The 23,547-nt window shown below is 47.0% G+C and overlaps 2 protein-coding genes across 8 annotated transcripts in view; one reads left to right on the top strand and one right to left on the bottom strand.

Annotated features, from left to right (window-relative positions):
• LOC103654843 (protein STRUBBELIG-RECEPTOR FAMILY 8) overlaps positions 1 to 2,876 on the top strand; it is a 35,681-nt gene extending 32,805 nt beyond the window's left edge. For 3 of the 7 annotated variants that reach the window (XM_023302245.2, XM_023302246.2, XM_023302244.2), the window contains 2 exons: positions 1,098 to 1,263; positions 1,353 to 2,876. In XM_023302245.2, coding sequence (XP_023158013.1) covers positions 1,098 to 1,263; positions 1,353 to 1,546 — 360 coding nt within the window. In that variant the 3' untranslated portion in view covers positions 1,547 to 2,876. Of the gene's footprint in view, positions 1 to 1,097; positions 1,264 to 1,348 lie in introns of all 7 variants that reach the window. The other 4 variants (XM_008681667.4, XM_035967557.1, XM_008681666.3 and 1 more) reach the window with 2 other exon arrangements.
• A 4,321-nt stretch (positions 2,877 to 7,197) lies between these two features.
• lox10 (linoleate 13S-lipoxygenase10) lies at positions 7,198 to 10,920 on the bottom strand. Its single transcript, NM_001112510.2, has 4 exons — positions 10,361 to 10,920; positions 9,617 to 9,882; positions 8,971 to 9,535; positions 7,198 to 8,889 (listed from the first exon to the last, which is right to left on the bottom strand). Exons 1-4 carry the CDS (start codon positions 10,722 to 10,724, stop codon positions 7,367 to 7,369), a joined length of 2,718 nt encoding a protein of 905 aa, NP_001105980.2. The 5' UTR covers positions 10,725 to 10,920; the 3' UTR covers positions 7,198 to 7,366.
• Positions 10,921 to 23,547: the final 12,627 nt, after the last annotated feature.

The following is a 23,547-nucleotide window of genomic DNA, read 5'->3' as shown; positions in this document are numbered from 1 at the left end:
TGGCTCTGTTTTTGTGGTCATGGCGGTCACAAAAGCATCATAATCAGCTCCAAGACCCGCAAAGAGATAAGAGAGAATCTCGTCGTTGGAGATAGGACAATCAGCAGCCACCATCTCTGCAGCAATGCCCTTGATCTTGGCAAAGTAATCTGCAGCTGAGAGGTCGAGTTTCTTTGCGCTGGCGAGCTCCACCCGAAGCTGCACGTCGCGAGCTCGAGTTGAGGAGGAGAACTGACGCGTCAGCGAGTCCCAAACCTCCTTGGATGTTGTGGCCGTCGTGAGATCACAAAGGATCTCCTTTGTCACCGTGGAGAGCAGACCACTGAGGATCTGTTGATCTAGGTCACACCAGCTTTCATACGCCGGGTTTGGCATCATCTTAGCGCCGGAGGCAGCAGAAGAAGGCACCTCCTTGGTTGGAGCAGCCATAGTGCCATCGAGGTTTGTTCGGTTATTTTCAATCCATATGGATTCGAGGGGATTGATACGGATTGGGAGAGATTTTGATTTACTAGGGATTGAAACCCCCTCAATCCCTCTCAATCCATATGGATTGGGGTAGAACCGAACATGCCCTAATTTGGAGCTGCGGAGGAACGGAAGGAGTTGCGCACGCCATATAAGAAAATTTTTCTTGGTGAGGCGAACAGTGACAACATGGTGTAGAGGAATGATGGAGATCGTTGCCATGGTGGTGGGAGAGGAATCGATGGATGCCATGGTGGTGGTGGGAAAGGATCGGGTGGAGGAGGTGGTGGTTTAAAAGAACCTTGACTCTGGTACCATGTTAGATGAAATAATCCACACCTATAGGAGTGGCTGTCGTGTGAATATATAGATCAATGGTGTACATCACAGATGGTTACAGAGAAGAATCAGGGGCACAACCCTATAGTCAAGGAGAAGAATAAGGCAGGGGCGCAGCCCTGTTATCAAAATCAAGGGAAGAATCAAGGACGTAGCCCTGTAATCAAGGAGGAAATCTCTATCCTTTAACAAAAAATATATTCTTGCAGCAATTCTAATGATGTAAATGTTCACCAACTAAAACATTAACAGAAGTTACAATTACTTATGATATTTCTTCCACAATGCAGCAATCACCAGATCTCCGCCCGCCCATGACAATCATAACGGACAAATTAGTAAAGCTTGTCGAATCAACAGGTCTTCAAAAGATTAGCACAACACGCCACTTGGAGATTGATGCTCAGGATCCCTCTTTCATAACAACTCGACCTTATTTTGAGCCGTCCTCTACTGGTACGTCACTGGATGGTGATTCTTATTTCTTCTTAAGCTCTTGTTATTACAGTTATCAAAGTCTCAGCTTGATTATTTTCATCAGTCAGTCAGGGTGGAACTGAGAGCTGCATCTCACGGTGATGAATGCCCGTTCTTCCTCTATTCTTCTGGGTCTTATGCTGCCTTATATAGTCGATGGCACTCCAAGTATCTCGAGTTCTCAACCGTCGTCGCACCTCTTTCTGCATTTCTTATCATGCCAATTGGTGATGGTCAAAGCTGCTGTGATGCAACGCTCTGACTACCATGGACGACTGGAATACAGGTAGACACCGCCATTGTTATCAACGGAGAAAGGACTAGAACAAACCCCGCCATCCTGTCCTGGAGAAACTGGTTCAATCTTGGTTAGCGGTTACCCGTACAGTTACTACTACTTACGGGAGTTCTTTGCCCGTCTATTTGGGACAAGAGTAACCTGAGCTCGCGTGGGGATGATATTTTGGATGCTCTTTTCTGGTTTGTTCATATACGCAGCAAGCAAGCCTTATTAGGTGCGTGTCTCATGGCCCTTCACGTATTCCAACCATAGTTATACATATAGCACTTAAACCCTCACCAACCTTAGTTACACATTTAACACTTAAACCCTTCACTAGCTCGCTATTAGTCCAGACATGACACTGGTATGCCCTGGTATGATGGGAGGTTTAAGTACGTACGACTTTGGTTGGATGATTGGATCATGATTTAAAATCCAGGAGGCTCACATACTTGCACCTAAGATTTGCTTGTGTAACCGTCGTTACCTTGAGACAATGGCTTTTAGATTGTGATCCAATCGTAGTTGCTAATTTTAGCATTTAAACCCCCACCATACCAGTGCGTACCAGTGACATGTCTGGACTATTAGTGACCTAAGGGGGGAGGGGGGTAAATGCTAAATGTGTCGTTTGCACACTCACCTATGTCTTACTTGCACAACAGTCATTGCCCCATCTCACTTCCTGTAGTTTGTTTTTTTTGGATAAGGAAGATTTTTATTGCATTTCCTTATCAAAAAACAAACAAACTATAGGACAATGAATACTTTTGAAATAACGAACATCTCTAGACCTATGTAATAACAAGATGCACACAACCGAGGAAAGCAAGTAAAAAGAAAAAAAGAAACATGACATGCATACTTTTAATACTCTCAATCGTATGACTAGATTGCCACCCATGTGCTTGGGATAAGAATGTCATGGCCATTTGCTTCAAATGCTTTAAAGCCTCCATCACCATAGAATGTTGTTCGTGTCTCTACAACTTGATCCAAGATTGTAACTAGTGGGTAGTAGTGAAAATAACATGCGGAGGAGTCACAAAGTTTTTTTTTGAAAAATCAGATTGTTTGTACTAGGCCACAGAGACTGACAGATGGTTGCTACTTCTAGTAGGGATATTTTTAATTTTTTTGTCAAAGTGTTAAAGCGAATTCTCGAACATATTTGAGGTGGATGTTGGTTTTGGGATTTTGAACGCCCAAAACATGTTCTAAACCAGATGAGCAAAATGGCATTCAAAAAAATATGTAATGTATCGTTTTGTTGTCTTGATAGAAAATACATGCTTTACTTTCCTTCCAATTTTGTTTAGCCAAATTATCTTTGATGAGGTTCACTCATGTACGAATATACCATAAAAAATTTGATTTTGTGGGTTGCTTTTAGTTTCCATAATCTCTTATTTAGGTTTGGCACATTCTCATTGATTAGGGCCAAATAGAGACATTTCATCAAGAATAGTCTATTTGGATGAACGTTACAACAAAAGATGTATATATCTTTTGTTAAAGCAATGCTAACAAACTTCTAGTGTAACTCATTCCAGGCAACAATCTTAGGTCCAATTAGAGATTGCATCCAAGATAGATTTAAGTTATCTGATTTTAACACTGATCCAAATCGAAGGAAGTCTTTATTCACCTTCATTAGCCCTGATAAAAAAAGGTGAGTCTTCTAGTTTGCATTCAACTTGGACTAGTGGTTTGGAACTGAGGTATTTGTTTGTAAGTAATTGTTGCCACATTCCCTTCGCAGTAAGAAGTTTAAACAATCATTTTCTTAGCAGGGCATTATTCTTTAGTTTGAGGTCCATGATGCCCAAAACCCCTTGGTCCTTAGGTTGATAAAGGATGTTCCATTTGCTAAGGCCATACTTTTTGTTCTCATCACTTTGCCAATAGAAGTGAGATTGAAAGTAGTCATGCTTCTTGAGAACACCCTTTGGAACAGGGAAGAAAGACATCATAACAAGGGGAGACTATTTAAACCTGAGTTGATTAAGGTTAGCCTTCCCCCAATTGAAAGATGTTTTCCTTTGTATCTACTAAGTCTTTTTCATATCTTTTCTCTAGCTCCCTGCAATTGGCATTTTTAACTTCATATAATAAATAGGAATACCCAGATACCATAGAGGGAGCTTTGCTTTTTCGCACCCAAAAATATCTCTATACACTTGCTCATGATCTTGTGTTGCACCAAAGCATAATATTTCTCTCTTATGGAAGTTGATTTTAAGCCTTGAGATTTTACAAATACAAAGTAACAATTTTGTATTGTGAGCCTTTTCCAGATCGTATTCTAAGGATAGGATTTGTCATCAGCATATTCAAGGATAGATAAGTCTCCATCTATTAAGTGGGGCACTACCTCACTAACTCATCCTTTTATATTTGCCCTTTTAATTATTATAGCCAACATATCTGCCACCGAAAGTCGCCTGGAGGGGGGTGAATAGGCAAATCTGAAATTTACAAACTTAAGCACACACTACAAGCCGGGGTTAGCGTTAGAAATAAAAGCGAGTCCGAAAGAGAGGGTGAAAACAAATCACAAGCGAATAAGGCAGATGACACGGTGATTTGTTTTACCGAGGTTCGGTTCTTGCAAACCTACTCCCCGTTGAGGTGGTCACAAAGACCGGGTCTCTTTCAACCCTTTCCCTCTCTCAAACGGTCACCTAGACCGAGTGAGCCTTTCTCTTCAATCAAATGGGACACTAAGTCCACTACAAGGACCACTACAACTTGGTGTCTCTTGTTTTGATTACAAGTGAATTGAACACAAGAAAGAAGGAAGAAGAAAAGCAATCCAAGCGCAAGAGCTTAAATGAACATAAGTATCTCTCTCTCACTAGTCACTATTTGATTGAAATGATCTTTGGACTTGGGAGAGGATTTGATTTGTTTGTGTCTTGTATTGAATGCTATAGCTCTTGTATGAGGTGTGAAGGCTGAAAACTTGGATGCAATGAATGGTGGGTGGTTGGGGGTATTTATAACCCCAACCACCAAAGGAGCTGTTGGTGGAGGCTGCTGTCGCATGACGTATCGGACAGTCCGGTGCGCCACCGGACACAGTCCGGTGTGCCAGCCACGTCACCCGGCCGTTGGGTTCTGACCGTTGGAGCTTCTAACAGCTGGGCCACTGGACAGTCCGGTGGTGCACCGGACAGTCACTGTTCACTGTCTGGTGCGCCTTCTGGCTCTGCTCTGACTTCTGCGCACACTGTAGCGCATTAACGACTCGTTGCAGACGACCGTTTGCGCTGTGTAGCCGTTACTCCGCTGGCGCACCGGACAGTCCGGTGAATTATAGCGGAGTGGCTCCCAGAATTCCCGAAGGTGGCAAGTTCGGAGTTGGGGTCCCTGGTGCACCGGACAGTCCGGTGCGCCAGACCAGGGCACACTTCAGTAGTCTTTTGCTCTCTTTGTTTGAACCCTTTCTTGGTCTTTTTATTGGTTTGTTGTGAACCTTTGACACCTGTAAAACTTATAATCTAGAGCAAACTAGTTAGTCCAATTATTTGTGTTGGGCAATTCAACCACCAAAATCAATTAGAAAAGGTGTAAGCCTATTTCCCTTTCAGCCACCATATTAAAATGAAGGGATGGAAGTGATCTCTGCCTAAAGCATTTCTTTGTTTGAAAATAGTGACCTATCTTGTCATTAACATTTACACCCACACTGCCTTCTGAGATGAACTTCTTTGTCTAAGATATCCATCTTGGAGAGAAATCCTTCATATGTATAGTTTGATACATGAAAGCCACTTAACTTTATCGTATGTCTTATCAAAACCTATCTTGAAAATTACCCCATCTATCTTTTTGTCTGTGTAACTCATGGATTGTTTCTTGTAGGATTACTTCTCCTAGGATATTTTGTTCTTGCATGAAAGTGGTTTGGGTAGGCTTTACTATTTTGTTAGCTACTAGATTCAACATGTTAGTAGCTACTTTGGTGAAGATCTTGTAACTAACATTCAAGAGACAAATGGGTCTATGTTGTTTTATTAGTTTTGCGTCATGTACCTTAGGGATACAAGTGATTATAATAAAGTTCAAGGATACAAGTGATTATAATAAAGTTCAAGCCAAACAATGACCGGTCACCCCTATACATTTATACATGTTCTTGAACATTTGTAGCAAGTCATATTTGATAATGTCCTTAAATTTTTTTAGTAAAACTCTGCTAGGAGTCCATCTGGCCCTGGAGTCTTATTTTGCTCCATCTAGAAGTAGCATCTTTTATATTTGTTTCTTTAAAAAGGTTCAATAAGATATCATTTTCATCAAAAGCCAACCCATAAACTGCCATTAGATTCAAGCTGAATTTATCCCATTTATCGATGGGATGGAACTTTATATGAAATCCCCCTCAACAAATAGAGATAATCAAACATAATAGCATTAACTTTCTAATTTCCACGTGGTGGTAAATTATGCCAAACAAAACTTGCACCTCGTGAGTCATGCAAGATTCGGACGGACATGTCCTGTTTACCAGTTTCCATCACCGTAACGAAGTCGAGATTATGTTCCTTTTCTGCATTCAATAAACATCGAATTTTAGTCAAGTCTGAAAAACCTCTACTATTCCAAAAATTTTTTTATTTCACTGAGAGCTATGTGACTTATTGGTCTTACGACCCTTATGCCCCCCCCCTTCTCAAGGTTTCATGCTTACCTTTGGATGCCACTAGGTCACATAGTTCTATGCATATCTCATCGTGATCATAGCCTATCTCAGGGATATCTTGGATGAAATGTGCGAGCATGTTATTTTTTTAAGTAATTGCCTGATCATTAATTGATTCAAGAAGGGAATTTTCCTTCGGAATATCTCTTTTCCTTTCCCTATCTCTTTCTGCTTGTCTTAATGTTTCAAAAGCCTATTCAAAGCCCAGCCCATTTCCCTCTATTTTAACCCCTACCATGGAAAGCTAGATTCGTAAAACAATTCTGACTTGATATCTTATCTACTGTTAAAAAAATATACTAACTTTGTTCTCAAATATTTATCGTCCGCTAGATTTTTTTTAACTAAAATGTGATAAATAAAAAAGAACGGAAGAAGTAGGATGCCTGAGGTCCTGTGCATGGAGATGTACACACTACTGCTTGTGTCCAACATCAACACTGTACCCTCCTCCATTCACATCCAGATTGCGATCGAGCGGCGGCGAGCTCCATTGTCTTCTCTAGTGAGCCCATATATATCGCTGTCTGTGAAACTGTGGAGAGATAACAGGTGTTAGCTAGCCAGTGGACATTGGGTTCCAGCGGCATCCGCTTGGCTTGGTGCTGAAGCGCCCGCCTATGGCACTGGGCTCACCTGTTTTCCCGTGAATATTTTTTGGACAATACGTGATGAAACCAGCATATATGCCGATCTCGGCTGCGATGCTCATGCATGAAGGACGGAGAGAAACTGACTAGCCTGTCGTTTGTACTATCTGCTGCTCTGTAAAGAGTGGGTTGTTATTCTATCACTTTCAGGGTCATTTTTACTTTTCGTACTTTGAAGCTATCTCAAAATTATACTGTATATATATATCTAGTCGTTTCAAAATGTATAAAGTTGTTTCAAAATGTATAAAGGCTCTGTTAATAATGCCATCTTACTAGTTTAATTGGTATTAACTCAAAGTCTCAAACGTGCCTCTTGTTGCATTGACACACATGTACAATACAATCGTACATATAGTACGTTTTATTCGACAAGCAGCCTCTGCATGCAATAATAGTACACCCCCCGATTTAATTGGACTAATGCATGCTGAGGATGGATCAGATGGAGATGCTGCTGGGGATGCCCCTCCCGGTGACTCCCGGCTTGGAGAAGGGCTTGAGCAGCTCGTACGGCACGATCCCGGCGCCGCAGCGGTTCTTGAGGTCCAGGTTGTTGTTGCACTCGTCGATGAACCCCTCGATCTCCTTCATCCTGCCGCCGAACTTCTCGAACGCCGCCTTCACCATGGGCTCCGCCAGCCACGACGGCTCCGCGAACTCCCCCATGTACTCCTCGTCGGGCGAGTGCGACGAGAGGATGTCCAGCGTCGTCATGACCTTGATGGCCTGCATCTGCGTGGGCAGCATGTCCAGCAGCGTCGTCTCCGGCTGCTTGAGGAACTTCTCCATCTCCTCGCCCGGCCCGCCCTCCTCCACCGGCATGTTCTTCCGGATGGTGGTCGGCCGGTTGGGGAAGTAGCCGGCGAAGTGGTACTGGCCGAAGTTGACGGCCGAGTGGTGGCCGGAGGTGACCCACATGATGGTGGTCAGCGTCTCCACCAGGCTGTCGCGGGTGTCCAGCACGGGCCACCACGGCTCGTCCTTCTTGTCGCCGTGCCCCACGTTGCGCACCTCGTCCCAGAACGCCCTCAGCTCGGGGTCGGCGGCCACGGCCTCGTCGGACTTGTAGTAGACGTTGACGTACTCGGACGCCCACTGCCTGATGGAGTCCCAGACCAGGAGCCCGTCGTGGGCGTAGGGGTAGTCCTTGATGGTGAGCTCCAGCTCCCCGTCCTCCCCGCGCACGGCCAGCCCGCGCTTGATGAGGTCGTTGGGCAGCGCCTCCGTGTCGAACTGCCACGTCGCGCCGTACGCCACGGAGCTGAGCTCGACGGCGTACTTGCCCGGCCAGAAGGACTCCTCGATGATGCCGTCGGCGTTGATGAGCGCCTCCCTGGCCAGCGCGTTGATCTCCATGGTGTAGCGGAAGTGCGGGTGCAGCAGGCGGTACACCGGGTGCAGCCGGCTCAGCTGCCGGTTGGCGGCGATGATGTAGGGCTCCACGCAGCAGTGCGTGCGCAGCCAGTGGCTCACCAGCTGGTGGTACCCCGTGTCGTGGGTCAGCACGTGCGCCTTGGCCAGCTTCCACAGCCAGGCGTCGGTGGCGTCGGGCCCGTGCGTGAACGCCCGCTTCCACTGCGGCCGCGTCGGCGACTTGGGCCGCGTCAGCTCGATGGCCAGCGGCATCAGCGTGCCCAGGTCCGTCAGGAAGAAGATGGTGCGCGAGGCGTAGAGCGTCGCGTCCTGCAGCTCCCGCACCTTGTGCACGTAGGGCAGGAACACGTCGTGGTAGTCCAGGATGAACAGCCGCTTCGCCGCCAGCGCCTGCTCCACGGTCAGCGCGCCGTTCATCTGCTTCTCCAGGATCTCCTTGGTGATGGCGGACTCCGCTGGCCCGTACACCTCCGGGTCCAGCTTGCTCTTGATGGGGAACTCAGTCAGCAGCTGGATGCACAGCGGGTTGAGCCCCGCGATCGTCTGCCTCGCGAACTCCTCGTCCTTGAACCACGAGAACCGGTCCCCTAGCAAAGCAAATCATTTATTTTTTTTAAGATTAAGATAACAAGCAGTCCTGAGATGAGTGCGTCTGCTAGCTAGCTTACTCTCTATCATCTCCGGCACCTCGAAGCGGAGGACGTGGTCGGTGGTGTCCTCCACCAGCTTGACCATGCGCGGGACGACGGTGCGGATGGCGTCGAACCCGGTCTGCGCCGGCAGCGGGATGCCGTCGCTGAAGAGGTCGTCGATGGCGGGGAAGTGCGGGAAGCGCAGATCCTTCTTGTTGATGAGCAGCGGGCGGAGCGCCGGCAGCAGCGCGTGCAGGCCGGAGCGCAGCGTGGTGGCCCCGAACGTGAGCTGCTTCACCTCCGAGAACTGCTCGTCGCGGGGCACGTAGTTGTGGCCCTCGCGCATCTCCGTCTCGGGGTCCTTCTTGGTCCTGGGGCGGCCGGTGCGGCAGCGGCGCGGGTATGGGTACTGCTTGTTGCCGCCCAGCACGGGCCGCTGGTGGGCCGGGTTCTTGTCCGGGTCGCCCAGGTCGTTGTACACGTCGTAGTCGTAGACGCGCTCGAACACCTTGCGCTCGCCGTGCCCGTCGCCGCGCAGCGCCTGCAGGTCCTTCTTCCTCAGGTCCTCCAGCCCCTTGGGCGTGTCGGACGGCAGGTATGACTGCACAGAAAAGTAAGCAGCCGTGAGTGTCAGTCAGCATACATGCATGCACGCGGTCACCATGCTGATCGACGTACGTACCTTGAGGGTGAAGAAGATGCGCTTCTCCGGGTTGTCGAACTTGGAGTGCACCCAGGAGTTGCAGTCGAAGGTGACGGCGGTGCTGCTGTCGCCGCCGGTGACGAGCTTGATCTCCTTGATGAAGACCTCCTTGTGGTGCTCGTTCTCCACCAGCACCGCGCCCACCGGCCCGAACGACGCCGGCACCTTGAACTCCGCCTCGTAGTGGCCCTCCCGCAGCGTCTTGTGCGCGTACGCCGTCACCCGCGTCTTCTCCACGCCCGACTCTGCAGTGCACCACCACACCACATGCATGATGCATGCATGCTCACAAGCTCAGATTTTCCCTTTATTTTCTACGGCGTACGTACGCGCGTAGTCTTCTACGACAAACTCTCGTCTAGTCGTACGCGTATGGTATGGCGTCTTGCAGTTCAAGTCCTTTTGTCCATTATTGTGGAGAGCATCTATATTTCTTGCACACATATATTTGAACTATATTCTCACCCCTCATTATTGTTATGATAATCATCATCCACACATCTATATATATATATATATATATATATATATATATATATATATATAAATCCACGGTTCAGTAGTGATTTTCGTTTAGTCGCTGTGAGCAATATAATGGCCATGGATATATAGTAGCCACCATTATTGTTGGATCTAGCTCAGCTACTAACAGCTAGGATGCATGCATGCATGGCGCCCGCCCATCCGATCCATACGGCCGACAGTATGAGTGACTATACTCACTTGCGTCGAGCTCGGAGCTGACGAGCTCGAGCAGCAGCGTCTTGCCGAGGAGGTCGCCGATGTCGTCGACGGCGCGCTGGAAGTACATCTGCCCGATGGCCGGCGACGCCTCCACCGACGCCGTCACCGTGAGCATCCTCTCCACGGTGACGGACGACACGGCGCCGCTGACCTCCTCGGTGGCGCTGCAGCTGATCCTCGGCAGCCGCACGTGCCGCCGGGAGCCGGACCGGGAGGACACGCCGCCGCCGGTCCTCCTGCTGGCGGCGGCTGCCGAGGGCGACGACGACGACAGGCGCGAGCCGACGACATTGCTGTGGTGCGCGGGCAGCACCAGAGGCTGCTTCAGGTTCAGGTTCATCATGGCGCCGGCGCGCGGCTAGCTAGCTAGTTGCCCCTTGCCTGTAGATCAGATCGGACTACTGGTGGCTAAGCTAGCGGCGGCGGCGGCTAGCTGTGTGTGAGCCGACCGTCCGGCCTGTGACTGAAGCTAGCTGCTAGCTACAGGCTATAGCTAGCTGTTCCGCTGAGCACCGGATCCAAGTGGCTGCTCTGTGGTGTGCCAATGCCAAGCTCACATGCATATATAGCGAGCTTCATGGAGAGATGTGGAGTTCCTCGACGGGTAGATGCCGTGTCGCACGTGGGGAATCGAAATATCAGCGACCAGTGTGTATAGTGTGTGCCAATGCCAAGCTCGCTGGCTTCTGAAACCATCTTTGCCCGGGAATGGCTGGTCCTTTTTGCGTGGTCACCAGAATGATGGCCATGCAGAGCGCTGGTCTGTCTGTGACTCTGTGTGTGTAGTGTATGTCGTATGTCCTGGATTGTGTGTTTGGACTAGTGATGGGAATTGGCCGGGTCCACTTTGTGGTTCGTTCCAAACGGGTTTGGACTAAGAAGGTCTAAAAAATTTTAGGTCGTGTCGTGCGAGCCTAAAGAGTAGAAACAGTGGTCTAGTCCGATCCTAAAACATGTCCTGTCTTTGTTGGCCTGCGTCGGTCAATGTCCGATCCATATATTTAAACCATATAAAATCCAAATATTGCAATCACATAAAGTTCATATCTTACTAATTAAAGATATTAAACAATGCGAGCATCATTTAACCACATAAAATCTAAATATTACAAACATATAAACTCTATAGCTTACTAAACTAAAAAAACAATAAGCTTTATTAGACCGTGCCAACCCAAGCCCAGCCCATACGTGCGAGCCGTCCCAGGGCGACGGCGACGGGACGAAATTTTAGGTCCGACGGGTTGGAATTTGAGGCTCGTCTTTGGACTGTATTAGCTTGACTCATATTATTTCATGCTGGAGCATGCTTTAAGTTTCTATTTTTGAATGGTGCTCGTGCTAGCCTAAAAAACGTGGCCCATATTTCTAGCACTGGTTTGGACGATGGGTTGCTTTTGTCGTACAATAAATCAAGATGAAGTTAAGTTTGGCAAAAACAAGACCAGAATTATATATTTTTAACGTGTTATATTATTATATTGTTGCAACTATATATCTCGCACGTTTGCGCGGTAAAAGATGGAGTGTTTGGAAACACTAACTAACAACATTTCTAACGCCACATGTATAGCCATGCATTCTATGATTGTACTACTGGAGGGCATTTTTACCAAGTTTTTCACTGCCAGATATTCTAGGGTAGCGGCGGGTAAAACGAAAGGTGTTGCGGGCCGAACGCCTCTTGCTATCAAATGTGCACACTGTGACATCGATAAAAGGACAACATGAGGTTTTGTGTTGTTGCTAGCTGCTAGCTAGTAGCATAGTGATTGGCTCGTACTGTTGGAAAGCTCCAACGCTACGGCAATTGTTGGCCAGCAGCTGCTCCGCCTTTGGTTCCTTCGCGGAAACTCTTGGGATTTATTTATATATCTATCTATTATATTAAAGTAGGCTAGCAAGGTGACCGTATATTGCCACAGTTTCCATTTATAAAGACATGTGTATTCTCTTGATTGGTTAAATATGGTTAAATATGCTTAATGTGAATTTAAGGTCATAATGAAGGTTGCCCCAGCGGTGCATTGAGTCAATGGTCTTATCTTGGTAACGCTTGTGTAACAGTGTCTCTCGCACGTTACAGACTGGGCACGCCGCACGCATTTAATGCGAGGGATACGACACCTGCCCCTGGCGTGGGCTGGCACGCATCCTTCCTATAGCTAGTGCTGACGACCCCCATGTCAGAGGTCAGACATCAGGCGCCACGTAGACATACCCGACCATGTGTCTGTACTGGACCACTGCCTCGGCAGGGGCAGGCTTGAGAACGTGTGGTGACATGGTTTAGGGTTTATGGTAGTTTCAATTGTTCGATGCAAAGGCAAGACGAGAGTCGATCCTGGACACGACTTGGGGTCGAAGCTTAGTGGTGTACCGACGTGATCCCTATTTTGTTGTTCTCAATACTTCGAATCATATATCCGAACCTTGCTAAGCCTATTTTCAGGGCCTATCCTTGAATCTGGACTAGGTCTGGAACCCAAGTTACCTAGCCGATGGTGCTTGGACAACTGTTCTAGGGCGGTGGAAGGTGTAGGCTTACGGTATGGAAACAAGCTAAGCGACTACCTAGCTCCGGACTAACCCTGAGAACGTGAACTGTTTCCCTTAGGCTGAGTTCCTAGCGATCTGTTCCTTTTTAGGCTGAGTTCCTAGCGATCTGTTCCTTTTCTGTCATCACGTGGGGCCACAAAACAGGTGCAAGGTTGGGTACATAACCCGATTTTCATGATTACAACAGAAGTTTGGATCCGTGAAAGGGACAGAGGAAAAACATTATGCCCAAACAGGAAAAGAAATCGATGGAAGAGAGTTAATCTTTTGTTTATTACTGGATACATGTGATCTACGTGATGAACACCAGAGGCCGGGTTTACAAGGGTGGCCCCTATCGGGCTGGACCACAGAAGGTGTCGGAGACCGGGTTTACATAGGTGGGCCTAACCGGACCGGACCATAGATAAATGCATATTCTAACACAAAGGAAGAGTTCATTCTCATGCTACTTTGTAAGTAGGAGATACAGGGCTGACCTAAACAGCCTGGGTTTCGTTCCGCGTCGGATTCCATGGGTAAGGAGTGGCCCATTCTGCCTTAGCGATAGCTGAAGACAAAGCTTGACGGAGGCCGTTGGCTGCTACCTCGAACACCATGGAGCTTGTGACCGACGAGTCGGGTCTTGGTGCCTATATAAAACCCCTTCGGAGCGCGTGGAATGTCCCCTTGAGGGTCTCCCACGAACGACGAGATGCCTTTGTCGTGGCGAGGTTGATGTAGGCGTTGAGAGCACCTAGAGGGGGGGGGGTGAATAGGTGATCCTGTAAAAACTTAAAATTATAGCCACAAAAACTTGGTTAAGTGTTAGCGCAATGGAATTAAGTGGCTAAGGACAGAGCTCTTGTGAAACCCAATGATCACAAAGAAATCAAGCACAAGAGACACGATGATTTATCCCGTAGTTCGGCCAAGTATAACACTTGCCTACTCCACGTTGTGGCGTCCCAATGGACGAGGGTTGCACTCAACCCCTTTCAAGTGATCCAATGATCCACTTGAATACCACGGTTGTTTTCTTTCTTATACTCCTTCCCGTTTGCGAGGAATCTCCACAACTTGGAGTCTCTCGCCCTTACAACAAAGATCAAAGTGAAAGCACTTAGAGTAAGGGAGGGAAGCAACACACACAAATACACAGCAATACGCACACACACAACCAAGACTTGAGCTCGAATGAATCGCAACAAGTTCACCACAAGAACGGAGCTCAAATCACTAAGAAAGTCAATCAAGTGCGCGGAAACGAAGTGTGGAAGATTTAGAATGCTCAAAGTATGCTTGGGTGACTCCTCCATGCGACTAGGGGTCCCTTTTATAGCCCAAGGCAGCTAGGAGCCGTTGGAACCCAACAAGGAAGGCAATTCTTGCATTCTGTCGGGTGGCGCACCGGACAGTCTGGTGCACCACCGGACAGCCACTGTAGAATGTCCGGTGCGAATCTCCTTCCATTCCTGGCGCAGCCGACCGTTGGTTCTTCGGGTTGGTTGGCGCACCGGACACTGTCCGGTGCACACCGGACAGTCTGGTGCCCCCAGCCGACCGTTGGCATGGGCCACGCGTCACGCGCGGATTGCGCGGCCGACCGTTGCGCTAGCGGCCGTTGGCTCACCGGACAGTCCGGTGCACCACCGGACAGTCCGATGAATTATAGTTGTACGCCGCCGACGAATTCCCGAGAGTGGCCAGTTCGCAGAAGCCAGCCTGGCGCACCAGACACTGTCCGGTGCACCACCGGACAGTCCGGCGTGCCAGACTGCGCTGAGTCTTGGCTGCTCCAGCCAAGTCTTTTCCTTTTTCTCTTTTCTCTGATTCTAGCACTTAGACAAATATGTTAGTACACAAAAACCAATGTACTAAGTCTAGAATCATACCTTCGTGTTGATTTGCACTTCATTCATCATTTAGCACATAATTACTCACTCAATATGTGTTGGGCACTTAATCACCAAAATATACTAGAAATGGCCCAAGGGCACATTTCCCTTTCAATCTCCCTCTTTTTGGTGATTTATGCCAACACATCAAAAAGCAACAAATAGAAGTGCAACATCAATGCAATTTAGAACCAAAAATAGTCTTTGACAAGATTTGACATATTTGGATCGTTCTTCACCACCACTTGGTTTGTTTTTGCAAATCAAATTCATTTTCCTATCTCTACGTTAAACACACATGTTTAGACACAAGGAGAGATAATCCAAGAGAAAAAATGATTAAGAGCCAAAAACTACCCCTTTTTCCATAATCAAACATTCTCCCCACAAGAGACCAAATTTTGATAGTAAGAGTTATTTTGCCAAATCAAAAGTTCTACTCTACTCTTTTTCAAAAATTTCACAAGTGGTAGCTGATTTTCAAAAATTTCACAAGTGGTAGCTGATCCATTTGCTTTGGCCTTATTTTCTCCCCCTTTGGCATTAAGCACCAAAACGGGATCAATCTTGGCCCTTAAACCCCATTGCCTCACCAAAAACGTCAATTAAGAGTAAAGAGGCAATAAGAGCATGAAGATGAGCTTGGAGTAAATTACCCTCTCATCGGAGTGCAGTGGAAGTCTTGCATGGTCCAAGTTCACTTTTCCCTTTCAATCCACCTTTGAGACTAGATTGAGTAAACTCAAGCACACGGTTAGTTTCAAAGGGTCAAGTTGCAGCACATCTCCCCCTAAATATGTGCATGACTCACACATGGACTTTTGAGGTCCGGGGATTGCTTGCACAACTTAAGCACCATAACTAAACAACAAAATGCATAAAGGAACATGATCAAAGACATAAAACACATGTATGCTATAGATCAATCCAAGTTACGCGAATCTAAGACATTTAGCTCACTACGCAGCCTGCAAAAGGTCTTCTCATCTAAAGGCTTGGTAAAGATATCGGCTAGCTGGTTCTCGGTGCTAACATAAAACACTTCGATATCTCCCTTTTGCTGGTGGTCTCTCAAAAAGTGATGCCGGATGTCTATGTGCTTTGTGCGGCTGTGTTCAACAGGATTGTCCGCCATGCGGATTGCACTCTCATTATCACATAGGAGTGGGACTTTGCTCAGATTGTAGCCAAAGTCCCGGAGGGTTTGCCTCATCCAAAGTAGTTGTGCGCAACACTGTCCTGCGACAACATACTCGGCCTCAGCAGTGGATAGGGCAACAGAAGTTTGTTTCTTAGAACTCCAAGACACCAGAGACCTTCCTAGGAATTGGCATGTCCCTGATGTACTCTTCCTATCAACCTTGCACCCGGCATAATCGGAGTCTGAATATCCGATCAAGTCAAAGGTAGACCCCTTTGGATACCAGATCCCGAAGCACGGCGTAGCAACTAAATATCTAAGAATTCGCTTAACGGCCACTAGGTGGCACTCCCTTGGATCGGATTGAAATCTAGCACACATGCACACGCTAAGCATAATATCCGGTCTACTAGCACATAAATAAAGCAAGGATCCTATCATAGACCGGTATGCCTTTTGATCAACGGACTTACCTCCTTTGTTGAGGTCGACATGTCCGTCGGTTCCCATTGGAGTCTTTGCGGGCTTGGTGTCCTTCATCCCGAACTGCTTGAGAAAGTCTTGCGTGTACTTCGTTTGAGAGATGAAGGTGTCGTCCTTGAGTTGCTTCACTTGGAACCCAAGGAAGTAGTTCAACTCGCCCATCATAGACATCTCGAATTTCTGTGTCATCACCCTGCTAAACTCTTCACAAGACTTTTGGTTAGTAGAACCAAATATTATGTCATTGACATAAATTTGGCATACAAATAGATCACCATCACAAGTCTTAGTGAAAAGAGTTGGATCGACTTTCCCAACCTTGAAAGCATTAGCAATTAGAAAATCTCTAAGGCATTCATACCATGCTCAGCTTGCTTAAGTCCATAGAGCGCCTTAGAGAGCTTGCACACGTGGTCGGGGTACCGTTCATCCTCAAAGCCAGGGGGTTGCTCTACGTACACCTCCTCCTTGATTGGCCCGTTGAGGAAAGCGCTCTTCACATCCATTTGGAACAACCTAAAGAAATGGTGAGTGGCATAGGCTAATAGAATGCGAATAGACTCTAGCCTAGCCACAGGAGCAAAAGTCTCCTCAAAATCCAAACCTGCAACTTGGGCATAACCTTTTGCCACAAGTCGAGCCTTGTTCATTGTCACCACTCCGTGCTCGTCCTGTTTGTTGTGGAACACCCACTTGGTTCCCACAACGTTTTGCTTTGGACATGGCACCAGGGTCCAAACTTCATTTCGCTTGAAGTTGTTGAGCTCTTCCTGCATGGCCAACACCCAGTCCGGATCTAGCAAGGCCTCTTCCACCCTGAAAGGCTCAATAGAAGAGACAAACGAGTAATGCTCACAAAAATTAACTAATCTAGAGCGAGTAGTTACTCCCTTGCTTATATCATCCAAAATCTGGTCGACGGGATGATTCCTTTGAATCGTCGCTCGGACTAGAGTGGGAGGGGCATGTGGTGTTTCTTCCTCCATAACTTGATCATCTTGTGCTCCCCCTTGATCACACACCTCTTCTTGATGAACCTGTTCATCATCTTGAGTTTGGGGGTGCACCATTGTTGAGGAAGAAGGTTGATCTTGCTCTTTTTGTTCCTGTGGTCGCACATCTCCAATCGCCATGGTGCGTATTGCGGCCGTTGGAACGTCATCTTCATCTACATCATCAAGATCAACTTGCTCTCTTGGAGAGCCATTAGTCTCATCAAATACAACGTCGCTAGAGACTTCAACCAAACCCGATGATTTGTTGAAGACCCTATATGCCTTTGTATTTGAGTCATAACCTAACAAAAACCCTTCTACAGCCTTGGGAGCAAATTTGGAATTCCTACCTGAAAGGGAAATGTGCCCTTGGGCGATTTCTAAGTATTTTGGTGATTTAGTGTCCAACACAAGTGCCCTAGTGTAAAAAGGTGGACAAAGTACAAATCAAGGATAAAGGTATGTTTCTCAGACTTAGTACATTGTTTTATGGACTAATGTGTTGTGTCTAAGTGCTGGAAACAGGAAAAATCCAATTGGAAATGTCTTGGCTCGAGCAGCCAAGAATCTGCTGAGTCTGGGGGCACCGGACTGTCCGGTGGTGCACCGGACAGTGTCCGGTGGTGCACCGGACAGTGTCCGGTGCGCCAGGCTGGCTCGAGCGAAGTGGCCGCTCTCGGGAATTCACCGGCGACGAACGACTATAATTTACGGGACTGTCCGGTGTGCACCGGACTGTCCGGTGAGCCAACGGTCGGCAGGGCCAACGGTCGGCCGCGCGATCTGCGCGGGACACGTGGCCGAGCCAACGGCTAGAAGGGGGCACCGGTCTGTCCGGTGTGCACTGGACATGTCCGGCGCGCCAACGGCTCTCAGGCTGCCAACGGTCGACTGCGCCATTTATGGAAGGAAATCGGGCACTGGACAGTGTCCGGTGTGCACCGGACTGTCCGGTGCGCCAGTCGACAGAAGGCAAGATCAGCCTTCCTAGATTGCTCTCAACGGCTCCTAGCTGCCTTGGGGCTATAAAAGGGACCCCTAGGCGCATGGAGGAGCACACCAAGCATTCCTACAACATTCCTAAGCACCAAGACATCAATTCCGCGCCTTTGATTCTTTGCAAAAGCAATTAGAGCTCTAGTTGAGTGGTGAACTCATTGAGTTGTGTTGTGAGCTCTCGTTGCGACTTGTGTGCGTGGTGTTGCTGTGATTTCTTGTCTTGAGTGCGTTGCTAATCCCTCCCTTGCTCTGTGCTTCTTTGTGAATTTCAAGTGTAAGGGCGAGAGGCTCCAAGTTGTGGAGATTCCTCGCAAACGAGATTAAGAAAAAGCAAGCAAAACACCGTGGTATTCAAGTGGGTCTTTGGACTGCTTGAGAGGGGTTGATTGCAACCCTCGTCCGTTGGGACGCCACAACGTGGAGTAGGCAAGCATTGGTCTTGGCCGAACCACGGGATAACCACCGTGCCATCTCTGTGATTGATCCTTGTTGGTTATTGTGTTTTGTTGAGGATTCCTCTTTAGCCACTTGGCAATTATTGTGCTAACAATTAACCAAGTTTTGTGGCTTAAGTTTTCAAGTTTCACAGGATCACCTATTCACCCCCCCTCTAGGTGCTCTCAATTGGTATCAGAGCCGTTCTCTTCACAAAGGGACTAACCGCCCGAAGAGATGGATCCTAAGGGGAAGGGAATCGTGATTAACGACAAAGAGAAGGAATCCTTCGTCAACGAGCCGAAGGATGACAAGCCCACAGACTCCGGCTCGGGCCATAGACGGAAAGACGAGAAGAAGAAGAAGACAAGGCGCATCAAGGAAATTGTCTACTACGACGATAGCGATGAGTCTACTTCTTCCCAAAAGGATGACGACCACAACGACTACGAGAGAAGGAAACCGGTCAATTCGAACTTTTCTTTTGATTACTCTCGTATTCCTCAAAGTACAAATGCTCATTTATTATCCATTCCTCTCGGCAAGCCTCCACACTTTGATGGGGAGGACTACGGATTTTGGAGCCACAAAATGCGTAGTCACCTTTTCTCTCTCCATCCTAGTATATGGGAAATTGTAGAGAGTGGAATGCACTTCGATAGTACGGATAGTCCCATGTTCATTAATGAGCAAATTCATAAGAATGCACAAGCTACTACTGTTCTTCTAGCTTCATTGTGCAGGGATGAATACCACAAAGTGAGCGGCTTGGATAACGCCAAGCAAATATGGGACACCCTCAAGATTTCTCATGAGGGGAACGACGTCACCTTGCTCACCAAGATGGAATTGGTGGAGGGCGAGCTTGGTCGATTCGCGATGATAAGGGGCGAGGAGCCAACCCAAACATACAACCGGCTCAAGACCCTTATCAACAAAATAAGGAGCTACGGAAGCACGCGATGGACGGACCACGACGTCGTCCGACTGATGCTAAGGTCCTTTACCGTTCTTGATCCTCATTTGGTGAATAATATTCGTGAGAATCCTAGGTACACCAAAATGTCGCCCGAAGAAGTCCTTGGGAAATTTGTAAGTGGGCGAATGATGATCAAGGAGGCGAGGTACGTGGACGATGCATTGAATGGTCCAATCAACGAGCCTCAACCCCTTGCTCTCAAGGCAACAAGAAGCAAGGAGGCGCTACCTAGCAAGGTGGCACAAATTGAGGCGGCCGGACTTAATGATGAAGAGATGGCCCTCATCATCAAGAGATTCAAGATGGCGCTAAAGGGTCGCAAGGGGCAGCCAAGCAAGACCAAGACAAAGGGGAAGCGCTCATGCTTCAAATGTGGTAAGCTTGGTCATTTTATTGCTAACTGTCCCGACAATGATAGTGACCAGGATCAAGGGAACAAGAGGGAGAAGAAGAAGAACTATAAGAAGGCAAAGGGCGAGGCACATCTTGGCAAGGAGTGGGATTCGGATTGCTCCTCGTCCGACTCCGACAATGAAGGACTCGCCGCCACCGCCTTCAACAAGTCGTCCCTCTTCCCCAACGAGCGTCACACATGCCTTATGGCAAGGGAGAAGAAGGTATGTACTCGAGACTCTACCTATGCTTCTTCAAGTGAGGACGAATCTAGTGATGAGGATGAAATAGATTATTCATGTTTATTTAAGGGCCTAGATAGAACCAAGGTAGATAAAATCAATGAATTGATTGATGCATTAAATGATAAGAATAGGCTTTTAGAAAAACAAGAAGATTTGTTGTATGAAGAACATGACAAATTTATAGAAGCACAAAAATCTCATGCTTTAGAAGTTAAAAGAAATGAAATGCTTTCTTGTGAATTATCTTCTTGCCATGAGACGATTACTAGTTTAAGGAGCATTAATGACGATTTGAATGCTAAATTAGAAATAGCTAGTAAATCAACAACTTGTGTAGAAAATGCCGTTATTTGCAATAGATGTAAAGATTTTGATATTGATGCTTGTAGTGAACACATAGCTTCTATTGCAAAGTTAAATGATGAAATGGCTAGTCTTAATGCCCAACTTAAGGCTAGCAAAAGTGATTTTGATAAACTAAAATTTGCTAGGGATGCCTACACGATTGGTAGACACCCCTCAATTAAGGATGGACTTGGCTTCAAGAGGGAAGCCAAGAACTTAACAAGCCATAAGGCTCCCATCTCCGCCAAGGAGAAAGGGAAGGCCCCTATGGCAAATAGTACTAAAAGGAACCATGCTTTTATGTACAATGATAAAAGACAGTCTCATAGGAGTTGCAATGCTTTTGATTCACATGCCTATGACTCTTATGCTATGTTTGCTCCTAGTTCTTCCTATATGCATGGTAGAGATATGCCTAGGAAAAATGTTCATCATATGCCTAGGAAGAGTATTGTTCATGTTCCTAGAAAAGTTATGAATGGTCCCTCTACAATTTATCATGCTTTAAATACTTCCTTTGCTATTGGTAGAAAGGATAGGAAGATAGTTGCTAGGAAATTAGGGGCAAAATGCAAGGGTGATAAAACTTTCATTTAGGTCCCTAAGGAAATTGTGACTAACCTTGTAGGACCCAACAAGAGTTGGGTACCTAAGACCCAAGCCTAAATTTGCCTTGCAGGTTTATGCATCCGGGGGTTCAAGCTGGATTATCGACAGCGGATGCACAAACCATATGACGGGGGAGAAGAAGATGTTCACCTCCTACGTCAAGAATAAGGATTCCCAAGATTCAATCATATTCGGTGATGGGAACCAAGGCAAGGTGAAAGGTTTAGGCAAGATCGCATTATCTAATGAGCACTCTATCTCTAATGTGTTTTTAGTTGAGTCTCTTGGATATAATTTACTATCTGTCAGTCAATTATGTAATATGGGATATAATTGTCTATTTACAAATGTAGATGTGTCTGTCTTTAGAAGATGTGATGGTTCACTAGCTTTTAAGGGTGTACTAGACGACAAACTTTATTTAGTTGATTTTGCAAAAGAAGAGGTCGGTCTAGATGCATGCTTAATGGCTAAGACTTGCATGGGCTGGTTGTGGCATCGCCGCTTAGCACATGTGGGGATGAAGAACCTCCACAAGCTTCTAAAGGGAGAACACGTGATAGGTCTAACCAATGTACATTTCGAAAAAGATAGACCTTGTGCAGCTTGTCAAGCAGGTAAACAAGTGGGAGGAGCACATCACAGCAAGAATGTGATGACCACTTCAAGACCTCTGGAGCTGCTGCATATGGACCTCTTCGGACCCGTCGCCTATCTGAGCATAGGAGGAAGTAAGTATGGTCTAGTTATTGTTGATGACTTTTCCCGCTTCACTTGGGTGTTCTTTTTGCAGGATAAGTCTGAAACCCAAGGGACCCTCAAGCGCTTCCTCAGGAGAGCTCAAAATGAGTTTGAGCTCAAGGTGAAGAAGATAAGAAGCGACAACGGGTCCGAATTCAAGAATCTTCAAGTGGAGGAGTTCCTTGAGGAGGAGGGGATCAAGCACGAGTTCTCCGCTCCCTATACACCTCAGCAAAATGGTGTGGTAGAGAGGAAGAACAGGACACTCATAGATATGGCGAGGACTATGCTTGGAGAGTTCAAGACCCCCGAGCGCTTTTGGTCGGAAGCCGTGAACACGGCTTGCCACGCCATCAACAGGGTCTACCTTCACCGCCTCCTCAAGAAGACTTCATACGAGCTGCTGACTGGTAACAAACCCAATGTATCTTATTTTCGTGTATTTGGGAGCAAGTGTTATATTCTTGTGAAGAAAGGTAGAACCTCTAAATTTGCTCCCAAAGTTGTAGAAGGGTTTTTATTAGGTTATGATTCAAATACAAAGGCGTATAGGGTCTTCAACAAATCATCGGGTTTGGTTGAAGTCTCTAGCGACGTTGTATTTGATGAGACTAATGGCTCTCCAAGAGAGCAAGTTGTTGATCTTGATGATATAGATGAAGAAGACGTTCCAACGGCCGCGATACACACCATGACGATTGGAGATGTACGACCTCAGGAACATTTGGGGCAAGATCAGCCGTCTTCCTCAACTATGGTACATCCCCCATCCCAAGATGACGAACAGGTACCTCAAGTGGAGGCGCATGATCAAGGGGGAGCACAGGATGTTCAAGTTGAAGAGGAAGAAGCATCTCAGGCACCTCCAACCCAAGTTCGAGCGATGATTCAAAGGGATCATCCTGTCGACCAGATATTGGGTGATATTAGCAAGGGAGTAACTACTCGCTCGAGATTAGTTAATTTTTGTGAGCATTACTCCTTTGTCTCTTCTATTGAGCCTTTCAGGGTAGAAGAGGCCTTGCTAGATCCGGACTGGGTGTTGGCCATGCAAGAGGAACTCAACAATTTCAAGCGCAATGAAGTTTGGACACTGGTGCCTCGTCCCAAGCAAAATGTTGTGGGAACCAAGTGGGTGTTCCGCAACAAACAGGACGAGCACAGGGTAGTGACGAGGAACAAGGCTCGACTTGTGGCAAAAGGTTATGCCCAAGTCGCAGGTTTGGACTTTGAGGAGACTTTTGCTCCTGTGGCTAGGCTAGAATCAATTCGTATCTTGCTAGCATATGCCGCTCACCATTCTTTCAGGTTGTACCAAATGGATGTGAAGAGCGCTTTCCTCAACGGGCCGATCAAGGAGGAGGT

This window comes from Zea mays, chromosome 4, assembly GCF_902167145.1.
Source record: "Zea mays cultivar B73 chromosome 4, Zm-B73-REFERENCE-NAM-5.0, whole genome shotgun sequence".
In the NCBI taxonomy this organism is placed as follows: domain Eukaryota; kingdom Viridiplantae; phylum Streptophyta; class Magnoliopsida; order Poales; family Poaceae; genus Zea; species Zea mays.
Note: the sequence above shows the minus strand (reverse complement) of the source record. Positions and strands in the feature narration are given on the sequence as shown.

What these genes read in the sequence shown, in the direction of transcription:
- lox10 (NM_001112510.2), bottom strand. Translation starts at nt 10,724, where the DNA reads ATGATGAACCTGAACCTGAAGCAGCCTCTGGTGCTGCCCGCGCACCAC. An exon ending in CAGCTCCGAGCTCGACGCAA is followed by an intron (nt 9,883 to 10,360) that starts GTGAGTATAGTC and finishes GGTGCACTGCAG; the next exon opens with AGTCGGGCGTGGAGAAGACG. An exon ending in GCATCTTCTTCACCCTCAAG is followed by an intron (nt 9,536 to 9,616) that starts GTACGTACGTCG and finishes TTTTCTGTGCAG; the next exon opens with TCATACCTGCCGTCCGACAC.